This window comes from Stylophora pistillata, chromosome 11, assembly GCF_964205215.1.
Source record: "Stylophora pistillata chromosome 11, jaStyPist1.2, whole genome shotgun sequence".
NCBI classification, from domain to species: domain Eukaryota; kingdom Metazoa; phylum Cnidaria; class Anthozoa; order Scleractinia; family Pocilloporidae; genus Stylophora; species Stylophora pistillata.
Window position 1 is genome coordinate 20,947,143 of NC_142529.1, and position 12,420 is coordinate 20,959,562.

Sequence of the window (12,420 nt, forward strand, 5' to 3'; positions counted from 1 at the left end):
AGTTTGAAGAGCCCTATCTCCGTTAACAAAAAATCACAGATGTTGACCGAAGAAATCTTCACAAAGATGTCTTTGTGTTGAAGTGATGGTAAGAAATCATTTCCTTAGTTTTTTAGGACGACAATTTTGTTTTATTCTTGTTTGAAAAACGGTTTGTTAGCAATTTCAAAATGCATAGTCATTATAAAAACGTCTTCCGAAAGGACAAAATGGCTTGTAGTCTGTAAAAATGATTGATGATGGTAAAACGAAAAGAACAAAAAACAAGGTGAAAAAGGGTTGCTTCTCTCATAATTAGCGAGCGCACATCGACTACATATCCAGTGCATAGTGGAAAAAAAAGTAGGTTTCTCGATATGGTCTAAGCCTGTCGGAGAGATTCAATGAACCTGACCTGCCTTTTGTTGTTGTTGTTTTTTTTTGTTAATCACAAATCATGAGACAGTACTTCGGTTCCTTTGATTTCCAGAAGATTCGAAATTCACTTTCTTTACGCAAGATTATGAAGACCTGTTTCATTCCCAGAGCAAATCGGAAACAAGGATCCCTTTAAAGCAATTTTCGATCGTGCGTTACTGAACACAAAAACCAAAGTAATAAGATCGGCCAAGGAGAAGGAGGGGACTCACCCCAAAGTAAAAAAGACATTCTCGACCAATCGGAGTGCAAGATTCTCTACTATCACCAAGGCAATTATATCATGAAAGGTAATGCACCTCTATCCGTTATACATCTAGTTTCTGAAAGTCGCCATTTTGTTGAAAACATCATTGCGGCTGTTGACCAATGAAATGTTTGTAGAGATGTCTTTGTACTAAGGCATCGGTGAGAAACAAGAGAATATATCAACTTGGTGAGAAATCATTTCCTAAGCTTAATCATACAGAGAGATTTTTTGTTTTAGTCTTCTTTGAAAAATTATTGCTGATAAGCAATATGAAAATGCATAGTACTTGGAAATACTCGTCTTACGAAAACGCAAAATGAAAGAGTTGTTTTGCACCTTTCAGGGCACCTAGGAAGATTCGTGGCTTGTAACGAATGGTCGGTAAATGAATGTTTCTTTTCGTGAAAATTTGTAATATTTACAATGGCGATGTATAGATGTATCTATAATTTAGCGCCAAGGTAATACAAAATAAGTTTATATTGTCTTGTTTAGCTCGTCATACGCGTAATTAGTATAATTTCAGAGCTGAGCAAAAAGTTTCCAGCAATCTGATTCGTCGAGCGGTTCCTTATATTTAGTCCTTATTAACCGAGCGGGAGGTCTGTATGGGAGAATCTTGACCAAGGTCGCCAGTACAGACCGAACGCAGTGAGGTCTGTACCAGCGACCGAGGTCAAGATTCTCCCATACAGACTGACCGACCTAGCTCGGTTAATAAGATGTTTATTATATGGCTGTGTCCAGAAAGCAACGGAACATTATATTCTTTGTAACCTTTTTTTCTAGACCGGTCTAGATGCCGGTCTAGATGGGAAATCTAGACCGCTTTCAATATTGATTTCAGTCAATCAAATTCACGAATTCGGTAGTTCCCAGTCCTTTTCAGACACAGCCATATAATAAGACGCTATATAAACAGCTCCACGCGGTTTATATAAAATGTTAAAATAAAATCTTGATAAATGTTACTAAAATGTTATGATTTTAGAAATTTCTCTGTTGTTCAGCGCTGAAATTATACTAAAACAGTTATTCGCTTCAGGTTGGGTGGATTATTCGAGGATTATTCGGGGATTATTCGACGATATTCACCTCGCCTTCGGCGAATAATTGTTAAATAGCTTGCGAGTAGCCTTGATTTGGAGCCCCGCAGAAGCAAGAAAAAATACGAGCATTGAGAAAAAATGTCCGCCCGGGGTAACCTCTTTCGTTGTCTTTTTTTTTTCTTTTATATTCGTTTTACCGCAGGGGGTAAAAGACGGTGAGTAATTTTCACCGAAAAATGTCTATTCCGCATTGTAAACAATTCATACGATAAATATTAATTTTCAATCTCAATTTCCCATTTTATTTTCCCATTTTATTTTCCCATTTTATTTTCCCATTCCTTACTCTTCGTTTCTCATTTCTCTTTTTATCAATAACCTCTTTGATTCTGTGGAGAATATCAATATTAATGTTCAGGTGTAAGTTCAATCGATCGACACCATGACAGAGTGAGAGGTTTTCATGCCTTATCAAGGTGGACATGACATTCTTCTCTTCATCATTGCGACCGCTGGTTCTCCGGACACGGTCAGCGCCCCAGTGACTATGGGTAAGTACTTGGTGTAATCCTTAATGTACGTTGATGAATGCAAATGACCATGTATTCCCATATGTTCTTCTGTGATGATGCATGTATGAAGGATTTCACCAAGTACCTAACTGACAAGTACCTAACTGACCGCTGTCCAGGACTGTGATCTTGTGGGGCGTTGAGTTTCTTTTTCAACGTAGACAAGCCTTTTAACGCTTACAGACGCAGACAAATGTCGATGCCGTCTTTTACGGAGACACACATAAACCACATGCCGAATTTGCCGTCGCTCACGAATCTCAACAGTTTAATTCCAGCCTTTTTGTAGTTTTTGCGTTTTTAAAAATACAGCGCAGGATTTACAATAGAGTTAACTGCAGGAACATTTCTGCCAATCGCAAAACTGAATTTTCACAGAAAAATGGCGAACGTTGTGCAAAGACGTACGCAGCCTCTGAAGGAGCGATAGCAATAAAAGTGGCAATTGTTAGCTGAAACGCCGTGAAGGCAGTTCTTCTTTCGATCTCTGCTTTAATCAGAGAATTGATTTAGCTGAATTGGCTTCGGTTGTGTTTCCGTATTTTGATATAAACAAGTCAGCATCGTTACGTCGGAATGGATTTGCAGTCGACGCACGTGGTGTTTCGTGGTGTTTCGGTGGTGTTTTCGTGGTGTTTCGGTTACTTTTTCGTTTTTAACTGTAGTCATTTTGTTCCCTCTGTTGATATTGCTTTTAAATGAAGCCTAGCGTTTTCTAGAAATAGAATATCATATTCTTAAATTAATCTTCTTTCTTTGTCAGCAGCCTCAATCGGCATTTTTCAGAAGGCAAACTCACAAGGGCTGCAGTACATTCGGAAAGGAAAATCGAACGTCAGTCTTCTGGTTGTTTCGATTTACTTCTCGTGCCGCAAAAAAAAAAAAAAAAAAAAACCCCGTCGTGATTGCGGTTGACAACCACGTGACTCGCGTTGTATAAAGAGCGTGCCACCAGTCATGTGTTTGAAGAAGAAGACCATGAAACCTCTTACGAAGGAAGTGTGATCGATATTATCTGATGACCATGTTTTGGAATAGGCCTTTTGGTGCATCTGTCTATAACAAGGTCATCTCCCTGTTTTAAGATTAGCGTGCTCTTTGGTGTTCACTTCGCGAGCCGATAATCAAAGCGAAATTGGCTGGACCGTTGGCCAGTACCGTGTGTTGTTCTTAGCGTGCTGTGCACGGGGAAGTTGTACAATGAATTCCTTTGTCTGTTCTCAAATAAAGACAATTGGGTTGTTCGTTACGTTATTTGGTAAGTCAAACGGTAAATTATCAGTAAGAACTTCGAAGGGATTGTGACTGAATTTATTTTGTTTTATTTTTTCTGATCATCAACTAGCGTATTGTAGCGAAAGCCGAAACCGTGTACCTCCCTGTTAGAACGAAATGTGTTACTTTCGTCACCACCCCCCTCGGGGTGGTTGTTGTTGTGTGTGTGTAATAAAGACAACATGGCCGCTTGTTGTGTTCGATCAGTACGTTAGAAATTAAGTGCCTGCGGACCCGAAAATGGACTTATCACATTGGCGGCAGCGGTAGTCCACTCCTATCAGGTCAGAGAATCCTTTCAAAACGGATTTGGAGGCGCTTAGCCCGTTTTTTGTACGATCGGAGGTCGGGGATAGCACACTTCCAGCGACCGAAACACCACGTGCGTCGACTGCAAATCCATTCCGACGTAACGATGCTGACTTGTTAACCCTCGCAAAGTCATCAGAGGTCGGAGATAGCACACTACTTCCAGCGACCGAAACGTCACGTGCTTCGATTGCAAATCCATTCCGGCGTAACGATGATGACTTGTTAACCCTCGCAAAGTCACAAGGGTTGACGGTGGTCCGTCAAACAAGGAAACCTGTTAAACTACCGGAAGATTTCGATGGAAAACAACCCCTGAAAGAATATCTGATGCATTTTGAGCGCTGCTCGATCGTCAATGGATGGACCGAGGAAGAAAAGGCGATGTTTCTGGCCGCCAGTCTTCGTGGTGACAGTAGGAAATTATTAAGTGGACTCACGGATTCAGATTGTCAACAATACGACAAAATTGTGGAGAGATTGCAGCTACGATTTGGCGTGGAGAAGCAAGCCGAGTTACATCAGGCCAGGCTGTTAAATCGTCGACAATTCGAAGGTGAGAGTTTACAAGTGTTAGCTACAGATATTCGTTCAATGGTAGATCTAGCATACCAGGATTTGGGTGCGTCCGTGCAGGAACGTTTTGCTGTCCAACATTTTATTGATGCTTTGAGTGATAAGGATGATAGGCTGTATCTTACACGGGAAAAACCGGGAACGCTCGACCAAGCCCTTTCCCTGGCTAGAGAGTTGGAATCCCTCCGACTTCTAGACAACAATAATTCTTTCAGACGGGCGGGTAGTAAAGTCAGAGCCATGGAAACAGAACGAACACAATTGCAAACAAAGGTGGATGGGCTTAGACTTCAGATAGACCAGCAACAACAGCAATTAGAAGCTCAGCAAAGCATCATCACGCAATTGAATGAATTTCTTGCAAACCAACTACAGCCACAGGGAAACCAAACCAGGGGATGGGAATGCTGGCATTGTGGAAAGAGGGGACACATGAGAAAAGAATGCCCTAAACGAAGGGGACGACCGGCAACTGACCAGTACTCGGGAAACGGGAACAGGGTGTCCTCGAGGGCCCAGTAGGATACCTGGACAGTCATGGGCCTCAAAGTTCTAACACTGCAGTTAACAATCTAAAAGAGGGTGGGAATGTGACAGTAGTACCTAATCGGAGATCTCGCCCCTATGGACTTTACGTCATTGGGTTCATAGGACAGTGTAAAGTTGTTTGGCTGGTAGATACGGGTGCCGTGAGAAATGTTTTATCCTATGAGTGCTACAAGAGGTTACCTGAGGATGCTAAATTCCCCTTACGTGAAGATGGCTCACAAGTGTTTGTGGCAGACGGGCGCAGAACCAATACGTATGGCACAGGGGAGATTACTATAAGGATAGGAACTCAAGATGTAAGCTTACGTGTACTGGTAGCCGACATTGAGGACTCTGCCATATTAGGCATGGAATTCTTGTCTGATGTAGATGCAAAGATTGACCTAGTTCAGCAACAACTTCTTATGAATGGAGAGGAAATTGACTGTTGTAGTGAGAGTTTCCAGCAACTCAGTCTCAGATGTGTAACTCGCCGTGTTGTAGTGATAGAACCACATTGTGAAGCAGTAATTCCAGTTCATCTTATCCACCGACAGTCCAAAGCTGAAAATGCTAATCAAGGATTGCGAATCCTAGAGCCCTGTGGCAACCGTCTACAAGACAAAGGCCTGTATATTGGAAGGACTCTGGTTTCTGCAGGAGATAATGGCCTTGTACCAGTGCGAATTCTTAACACTGCTGACAAAACGCAAACCATCGGTGCTCAGACTGTAGTAGCTGTGGCCAAACCAGTTTCCAACGTGGCAGAGCTGGAGTTTCCTGAAATTAACTCTCAGGGCTCTACAAGTGGAATTGACCAAAGCCAGAGTAGGGTGGAGGAAAGTGGAGACTTGTTACAAGATCCACTCAGAGAACTTTGGCGGCGCAGTTCAGTACAGTTGACCGAAGAAGAAAGCCAGGCAGTTGCTGGACTCTTACACCGGCATAAAGACGTATTCTCCTTATCAGAACAAGATCTTGGCAGAACCAACCTAGTGACACACAATATCGACACAGGCGATGCAAGACCAATCAAACAGCATCCTCGCCGCACATCACCATCGAAACATGCGGAAATTGAGAGGCAGGTGGAGGACTTGTTACAACGTGGAATTGTGAAGAAATCCAACAGTCCGTGGTCATCTCCTGTGGTGTTAGTTACCAAGAAGGATGGCTCGCAAAGGTTCTGTGTAGATTACAGACAGGTCAACGCAGTAACAGTCAAAGATGCTTACCCGTTGCCAAGGATTGATGACTCTCTGTGTTCTCTCTCCGGTGCAAAATGGTTCTCCACCTTGGATCTGGCATCGGGGTATTGGCAAGTCCCTATGGACCCAGCTAGCAGTGGTAAAGCAGCCTTCGTAACCATTTCTGGTCTCTACGAGTGGAATGTTATGCCTTTCGGTCTCACTTCATCACCAAGTACCTTTGAAAGATTAATGGAACTGATCTTAGCAGGGCTAAGGTTTGAGACCTGCCTTATCTACCTTGATGATACAATTGTGTATGGGAGAACTTTTCAAGAGGAACTGGAGCGTTTAGAGGAAGTGTTCGTTCGCTTTGCATCAGCTGGACTTAAGTTAAAACCAAGCAAATGTCTGCTGTTCCAGAAACGCGTCGCATATCTTGGCCATATTGTATCTGAGAAGGGCATCGAGACTGACCCTGCGAAGGTTAAACGAGTTCATGAGTGGCCAGTACCTGAGAATGCAACTGAAGTAAAGAGCTTTCTAGGACTTGCCAGTTACTATGGACGTTTTGTTCCAAATTTTGCCCTGGTAGCCAGGCCTCTTCACACACTGACTGAAGTAAATGTTGACTTTACTTGGACATCCGAGTGCCAGGTGTCGTTTGATACCTTGAAGACCTTGTTGGCCACAGCTCCTGTCTTGTCATACCCAGATTTCACTGCAGAGTTCATACTTGACACTGATGCCAGCAACCATGGTATTGGAGCCGTCTTGAGTCAGTTAAAGAATGGGGTGGAGCATCCAGTTGCTTATGCGAGCAGAACGTTGACCAAGGCCGAGAGAAACTACTGCGTTACGCGGAAAGAGCTGCTTGCTGTTGTGGAGTTTGTGAAGCAGTTTCGTCACTATTTGCAGGGGCCGAAGTTTCGCATAAGGACTGACCACGCCCCCCTTCGCTCAGTGCTTAAAGTCAAGGAACCAGAGGGACAGTTGGCAAGATGGATAGAGTTCCTCAGTGTGTTTACATATGAGATTGAGTATCGAGAAGGCCAACGACATCAAAATGCTGACGCCATGTCACGAAGACCTTGTAACGATGGTTGCAAATGGTGTAAGGAGTGGAAGAAGGTTGAGCAAGTGGTTAGTGTTGCTGTTCAGACTGATGTTTCCCAGGGTAGGAGTGACGAGTTTGTAAAGGAGCAAACGGAAATTCTTCACGATAAGCGAGGTGGAGCAGAATTGTCGTCAGCTACTACTGAACGTTGCTTTACCAATGATCAGCCTGAAACTTGGTGCAAAACGATCAAACTGGAACCAACGTGGACTCGAGAGTACCTTCATGAGCAACAAGCAGCAGATCCTAGCCTAAAGGTGATATTACAGTGCAAAGGTGCAAGTGCAGTCCGACCGAAGTGGGAAGATGTCTCTCCATATGACCGCACAGTGAAGGCACTTTGGGCCCAGTGGGACCAACTGGAAATCCGAGATCAAGTACTATGCCGGAGGTGGAAAGAGGGAAGTGGTACTAGAATACAGTACCAGATTGTACTTCCAAGCAACCTGCAAGAAACGGCGCTCAGAGCTCATCACAACCATACAACTGCAAGTCACCGGGGTGTCAACAAGACACTGGGAGCGCTTAGAGCTCGGTACTACTGGCCAGGCCTAACTTCACGAGTCAAGAGATGGATCAAAGTTTGTCATGAGTGTGGTGCCAAGAAGAGCTGGGGACGGAAGCGACGTTCGCCTCTGAAGCAATATGTGGTGGGTGCTCCGATGGAACGTCTTGCGATGGACATACTTGGACCACTACCTCAGAAACCTCGTGGTAATAAATTTGTTCTTGTTGTAACCGACTACTTTACAAAGTGGACTGAAAGCTATCCTATCCCGAATCAAGAAGCTGTTACAGTAGCTGAAAAGTTGGTGGGTGAGTTCGTGTGTCGTTTTGGAGTTCCTCGGGAGTTACATAGTGATCAGGGAACAAACTTTGAGTCCAAAGTCATGGCTGAAGTGTGTAAGCTCTTGGATATCGAGAAAACTAGAACCACCCCATTGCATCCACAGTCAGACGGACAGGTGGAACGGTACAATCGAACATTGGTTGAAATGCTGCGAGGAAAACTTAAAGAAAGTCAAGAGGACTGGGACTTACAACTTCAACCTTGCATGATGGCCTACAGAAGCTCTGTGCATGAGTCTACGGGGGAAACCCCAAACATGCTAATGCTTGGACATGAAATTGAAGTCCCACTTGACGTAGTCACTGAGTCAACTCCAGATACGCCGCCTCTGTCAACTGAGTATGCATTGGCTCTTCAACAGAGACTGTCTGGCGCCCACGAGGTAGCACGACGACATCTCGGAAAAGCAGCAGAACGGCAGAAGAGAAACTATGACAAACGAGTGTCCAGTAAGCCTTTCCGGGTGGGAGACAGCGTCTGGCTGCACAACGTACGCCGAAAGAAAGGCAGGAACCCCAAGTTGGATTGTCCGTGGGAAGGGCCTTATTTGGTGGTGTCTGTGTTGTCAGATGTAACCTATCGTATTCAAAAAAGTCGAAGGGCAAAAGCTAAAGTTATTCACGCAGACCGACTCAACCCATATCTCGGACCAGCATTGAGGAGCTGGATTTCGGAGGAAGGAGAGACTGTTACGCCTGTATCCCAAGTTGCGAGTGTTGGAGAAATTGAGCCTGTTATCCCGGGTGGCTCTGTTCCAACTGTGCTGAGGGAAGGTGTTCTGGATGGCAGCATTGCCGTGGAGTCTCAGAATTCTGTTCATGGTAGCATCCAACCTGATTCAACAACAATGTCTGAGAAGCCTGAATCTGATGCGGAGAACAGTGACGACGAAGCAGACACGGGAAGGGATACAGATGCAGAGATACCTGCTGATGCCCTGCCAGTGGTTCCAGTTGTAGACCAACAGGGCGTGTTGGAGAAGGACAGTGGGACCCCTTCCCGAGGAAGCCTACCACATAATGTACGGACACGTTATGGAAGGGAGCGGAGAGAACCAAATCGTTACGGTGATTGGGTCTAACCCCTTCATTACCTTGGACATTGAACACTCAAATAGACTTTTAAGAGTTTCTTAAGCGTGATAGACAGGAGGAACTTTGAGTGACATTAGTTTCTACTGTTTACTGATCAGTGCTTGTTGTTTTGGGAGAACTTTACAAGACGTTCAGAGCTGTTGTTAAATTGTTGACTTTATTCGTTCCTGTTAGAGTGGTTAGCACCGTGACACTGAGGACAGTGTCTCTTAGGAGGGGGAGCATTGTAGCGAAAGCCGAAACCGTGTACCTCCCTGTTAGAACGAAATGTGTTACTTTCGTCACAACCCCCTCGGGGTGGTTGTTGTTGTGTGTGTGTAATAAAGACAACATGGCCGCTTGTTGTGTTCGATCAGTACGTTAGAAATTAAGTGCCTGCGGACCCGAAAATGGACTTATCACAGTATGCTGCGAGTGAAGACACAGTTTACTTTTCTACTAAACCCAAAGATAAGGAGATATTTGTTGGCAAGGATGTGCAGTTTGATTGGGAATAAGTTGTGAAAGACGTGCAAGATGTTCGATTCGGGGTTGTTGTCGGAAACAGATATGTGGCCTTTCTAGTTAAGACTAAGAACGGAACTATACAGAACAACCTCTTGGAAGACGTTGGATGGGTTCGGAACAGAGTCGAGATCGTCCCTGACAAGAAAGCGAGTTTTAAGATTAGGAATGTTGAATTGGAAGACTCCACGACTTTCTTTTGTCAAATTAAATATGGAATTGGAAAGACCGAAACCGATGCAGTGAAGCTGTCCGTTGTTGGTGAGTACAATGCAAGGAATTTTCCTTATTCTCCGGTTATTTAGACTTACGCGCGCGTAATTTGAATTTTTTTTTGGTCAGCGCACAGGCTTACCATCTTAAATATCTGTGGTTTCGGGTTTCTATGGTAATGGGTTCCTGTGGCATTTACATAGCCGTTATCAATGAAGTTCAAATGTATAGAGTCCTAAAGTGCTTACGTCACGTTTCCATAGCACCGGAATTCTGTGGTCTAAACAAACCAATATGGCGTCCCTAGCGTGACACATTGTCGTTGACCTCGAACACTTCAAGAGCTATAATAGCGCATTTTATCCTCCAATAATAGAAATAAGATAAAGAGAATCAAGATAACCTTTGGCCTTACTATTGAAGAGTATAATAAGCGGACAAAAGCACCTGGTGAGCAATAATTCGAGTCAAAACGCCACGGAGACGAAGTTTGCGATGGGCCAGTGTTTTCATCCAGATTGCAATCACACATCTGAAAGCCACTGCTGCCGATTCTTTTCGTTTCCAGACCAGAAAAAACATAAAACACTCTATGATAAGTGGATATCATTTGTAAGGTGAGTATATTTCGAAAAATATATATTTCGATGCTGTACCATCGATTAGAAATAGCTGTTTCTTTTTTTATCTCAAACTGATTCACGATTAGCTGTTTCTCTTTCTTGTCTTATTTGTTTTCTCGCGGCTTTGCCTTTCCTTGTCTTCAGTCTTGATCTAAGATTATTTAGTTACTAAAAAACTATATGATAGTTGTGAGTATCAAAGCTTTCACACTAACTAGTATTAAGTAACAAGCTCAGAGAAATACTCGCTTCGCATTCACGTCTTAGACTACAAGGTTAAGCATGTGACCAACTAAACTTTGGGTTTTTTAAACGCAAGTATAGTAACTGCTTCTGTCTTTCTCTGTTATAGGAGAGGAGATAGAAAGCCCAGCAAACATTCGCGACTTTGCAGTTGTCACTTTAAAGATGGGCGAAAAGAAAATATGCCAACCATCAGTGACAGAAACAGGCACAAGCTGTTTGATAGTTTGGACTTGCTGCCAGGTACAGGACCAACACCTCCCAGTACACCTACCCCCAAGAAAAAACGGAAAGTGTCTGCCGAGCCCACGAAATTACCAACTGTAGCATCTGTGCTTGAAGAGATTAAAGAGAACTCTGAACCATGTTCCACTGAATGCTCACAAGAGGAAAAGACAAGTTCCAAAGAAGCTCTGCTGTCAATAAAGCTTGATATGACTTCAACAGAACTTGCTAAACACAAGGAAGTGTCAAGTTACTATAGTGCACACTACTCTGCTAAGAGCTTGAGCCCTGAGGTGATACGGATGGAGACAGGTCTACCCACTAAGGATGTTTTTGATATTGTTGTGGGATATGTTTCAAGATTCAAGGGTGAAATAAACTATTATGCTGGATGGAAGGTTGAGGCGATCACACTTGAGGACCAGATATTTATCACTCTGATGAAACTGAAACAAAATTATACCAATCTACATTTAGCCCAGTTGTTTTCATGCAGTGTTGCAACTGTTGCTAACATAGTACTAACTTTTGTCCATGTTCTGCATTCTCTCCTGTTCAAAGACATCATGACAACTGTGCCATCTAGAGAAAAGAACAAGATGTGTTTGCCATCTTCTTTCACTGAGTACAGCAGTTGCCGCATTGTGATTGATTGTACAGACATTGAAATTGCTGCACCTAAGCTCATGTCCCAGCAGAATGCTACATATTCCAGCTACAGGGGAATGAACTCTTTCAAAGTCATTATAGGGGTTGCCCCAAATGGAGTTATAACCTATGTTAGTGATCTTTTTCCTGGCTCAGTCAGTGACAAGGTCATGGTTAAAGAGTCTGGGTTTTGTAAACATTTGAGTGCTGGTGATCTTGTTCTGGCAGACAAAGGTTTTCTCATCAGCGATGTAGTTCCAAGAGGTGTTTCAGTGAACATACCACCATTTCTCAACAATGGAAAGTTTACAGAGAGTGAGGCAAGGGCGACAAAATCAATAGCTCGATGTCGCATCCACGTAGAGCGTGCAAATGCAAGACTTAAGAGTTTTCGCATCCTTGGCTTCATCCCAGCATTTTTGAGGTGCCATGCTGACAAGCTATGCCGACTGTGCTCAGCTCTTGTTAATTTGCAGTATCCATTGATCAAGGATGGCTGCGAAGACTTTGAATTTGACTGAATAGAACTTTTTTTCAACTAAATTATAGTACAATGAGTTTTTAATATTATTTTTGTATTACCAGAAGCCCTACTGTAACAGATCAAATGGTATTGACATAGCTTTGGTCAAAAATATGATGTGGTCAGTTTTACATTTTTCTGATATTCATCTCCTTTATGTTCATTAATACAAACTACTATGTGTTCTGTGAAAATAGATTATAATGAAAACCAGTGA

The 12,420-nt window shown here is 43.3% G+C and overlaps 1 protein-coding gene across 1 annotated transcript; it reads left to right on the forward strand.

The window, feature by feature from the left end:
- The first annotated feature begins 10,171 nt into the window (after positions 1–10,171).
- On the forward strand, positions 10,172–12,420 carry LOC148720538 (uncharacterized). The gene is made up of 2 exons (XM_088739802.1): positions 10,172–10,558; positions 10,917–12,420. The coding sequence occupies exons 1-2, from the start codon at positions 10,437–10,439 to the stop codon at positions 12,199–12,201; spliced, it is 1,407 nt and encodes a 468-aa protein (XP_088595928.1). The 5' UTR covers positions 10,172–10,436; the 3' UTR covers positions 12,202–12,420.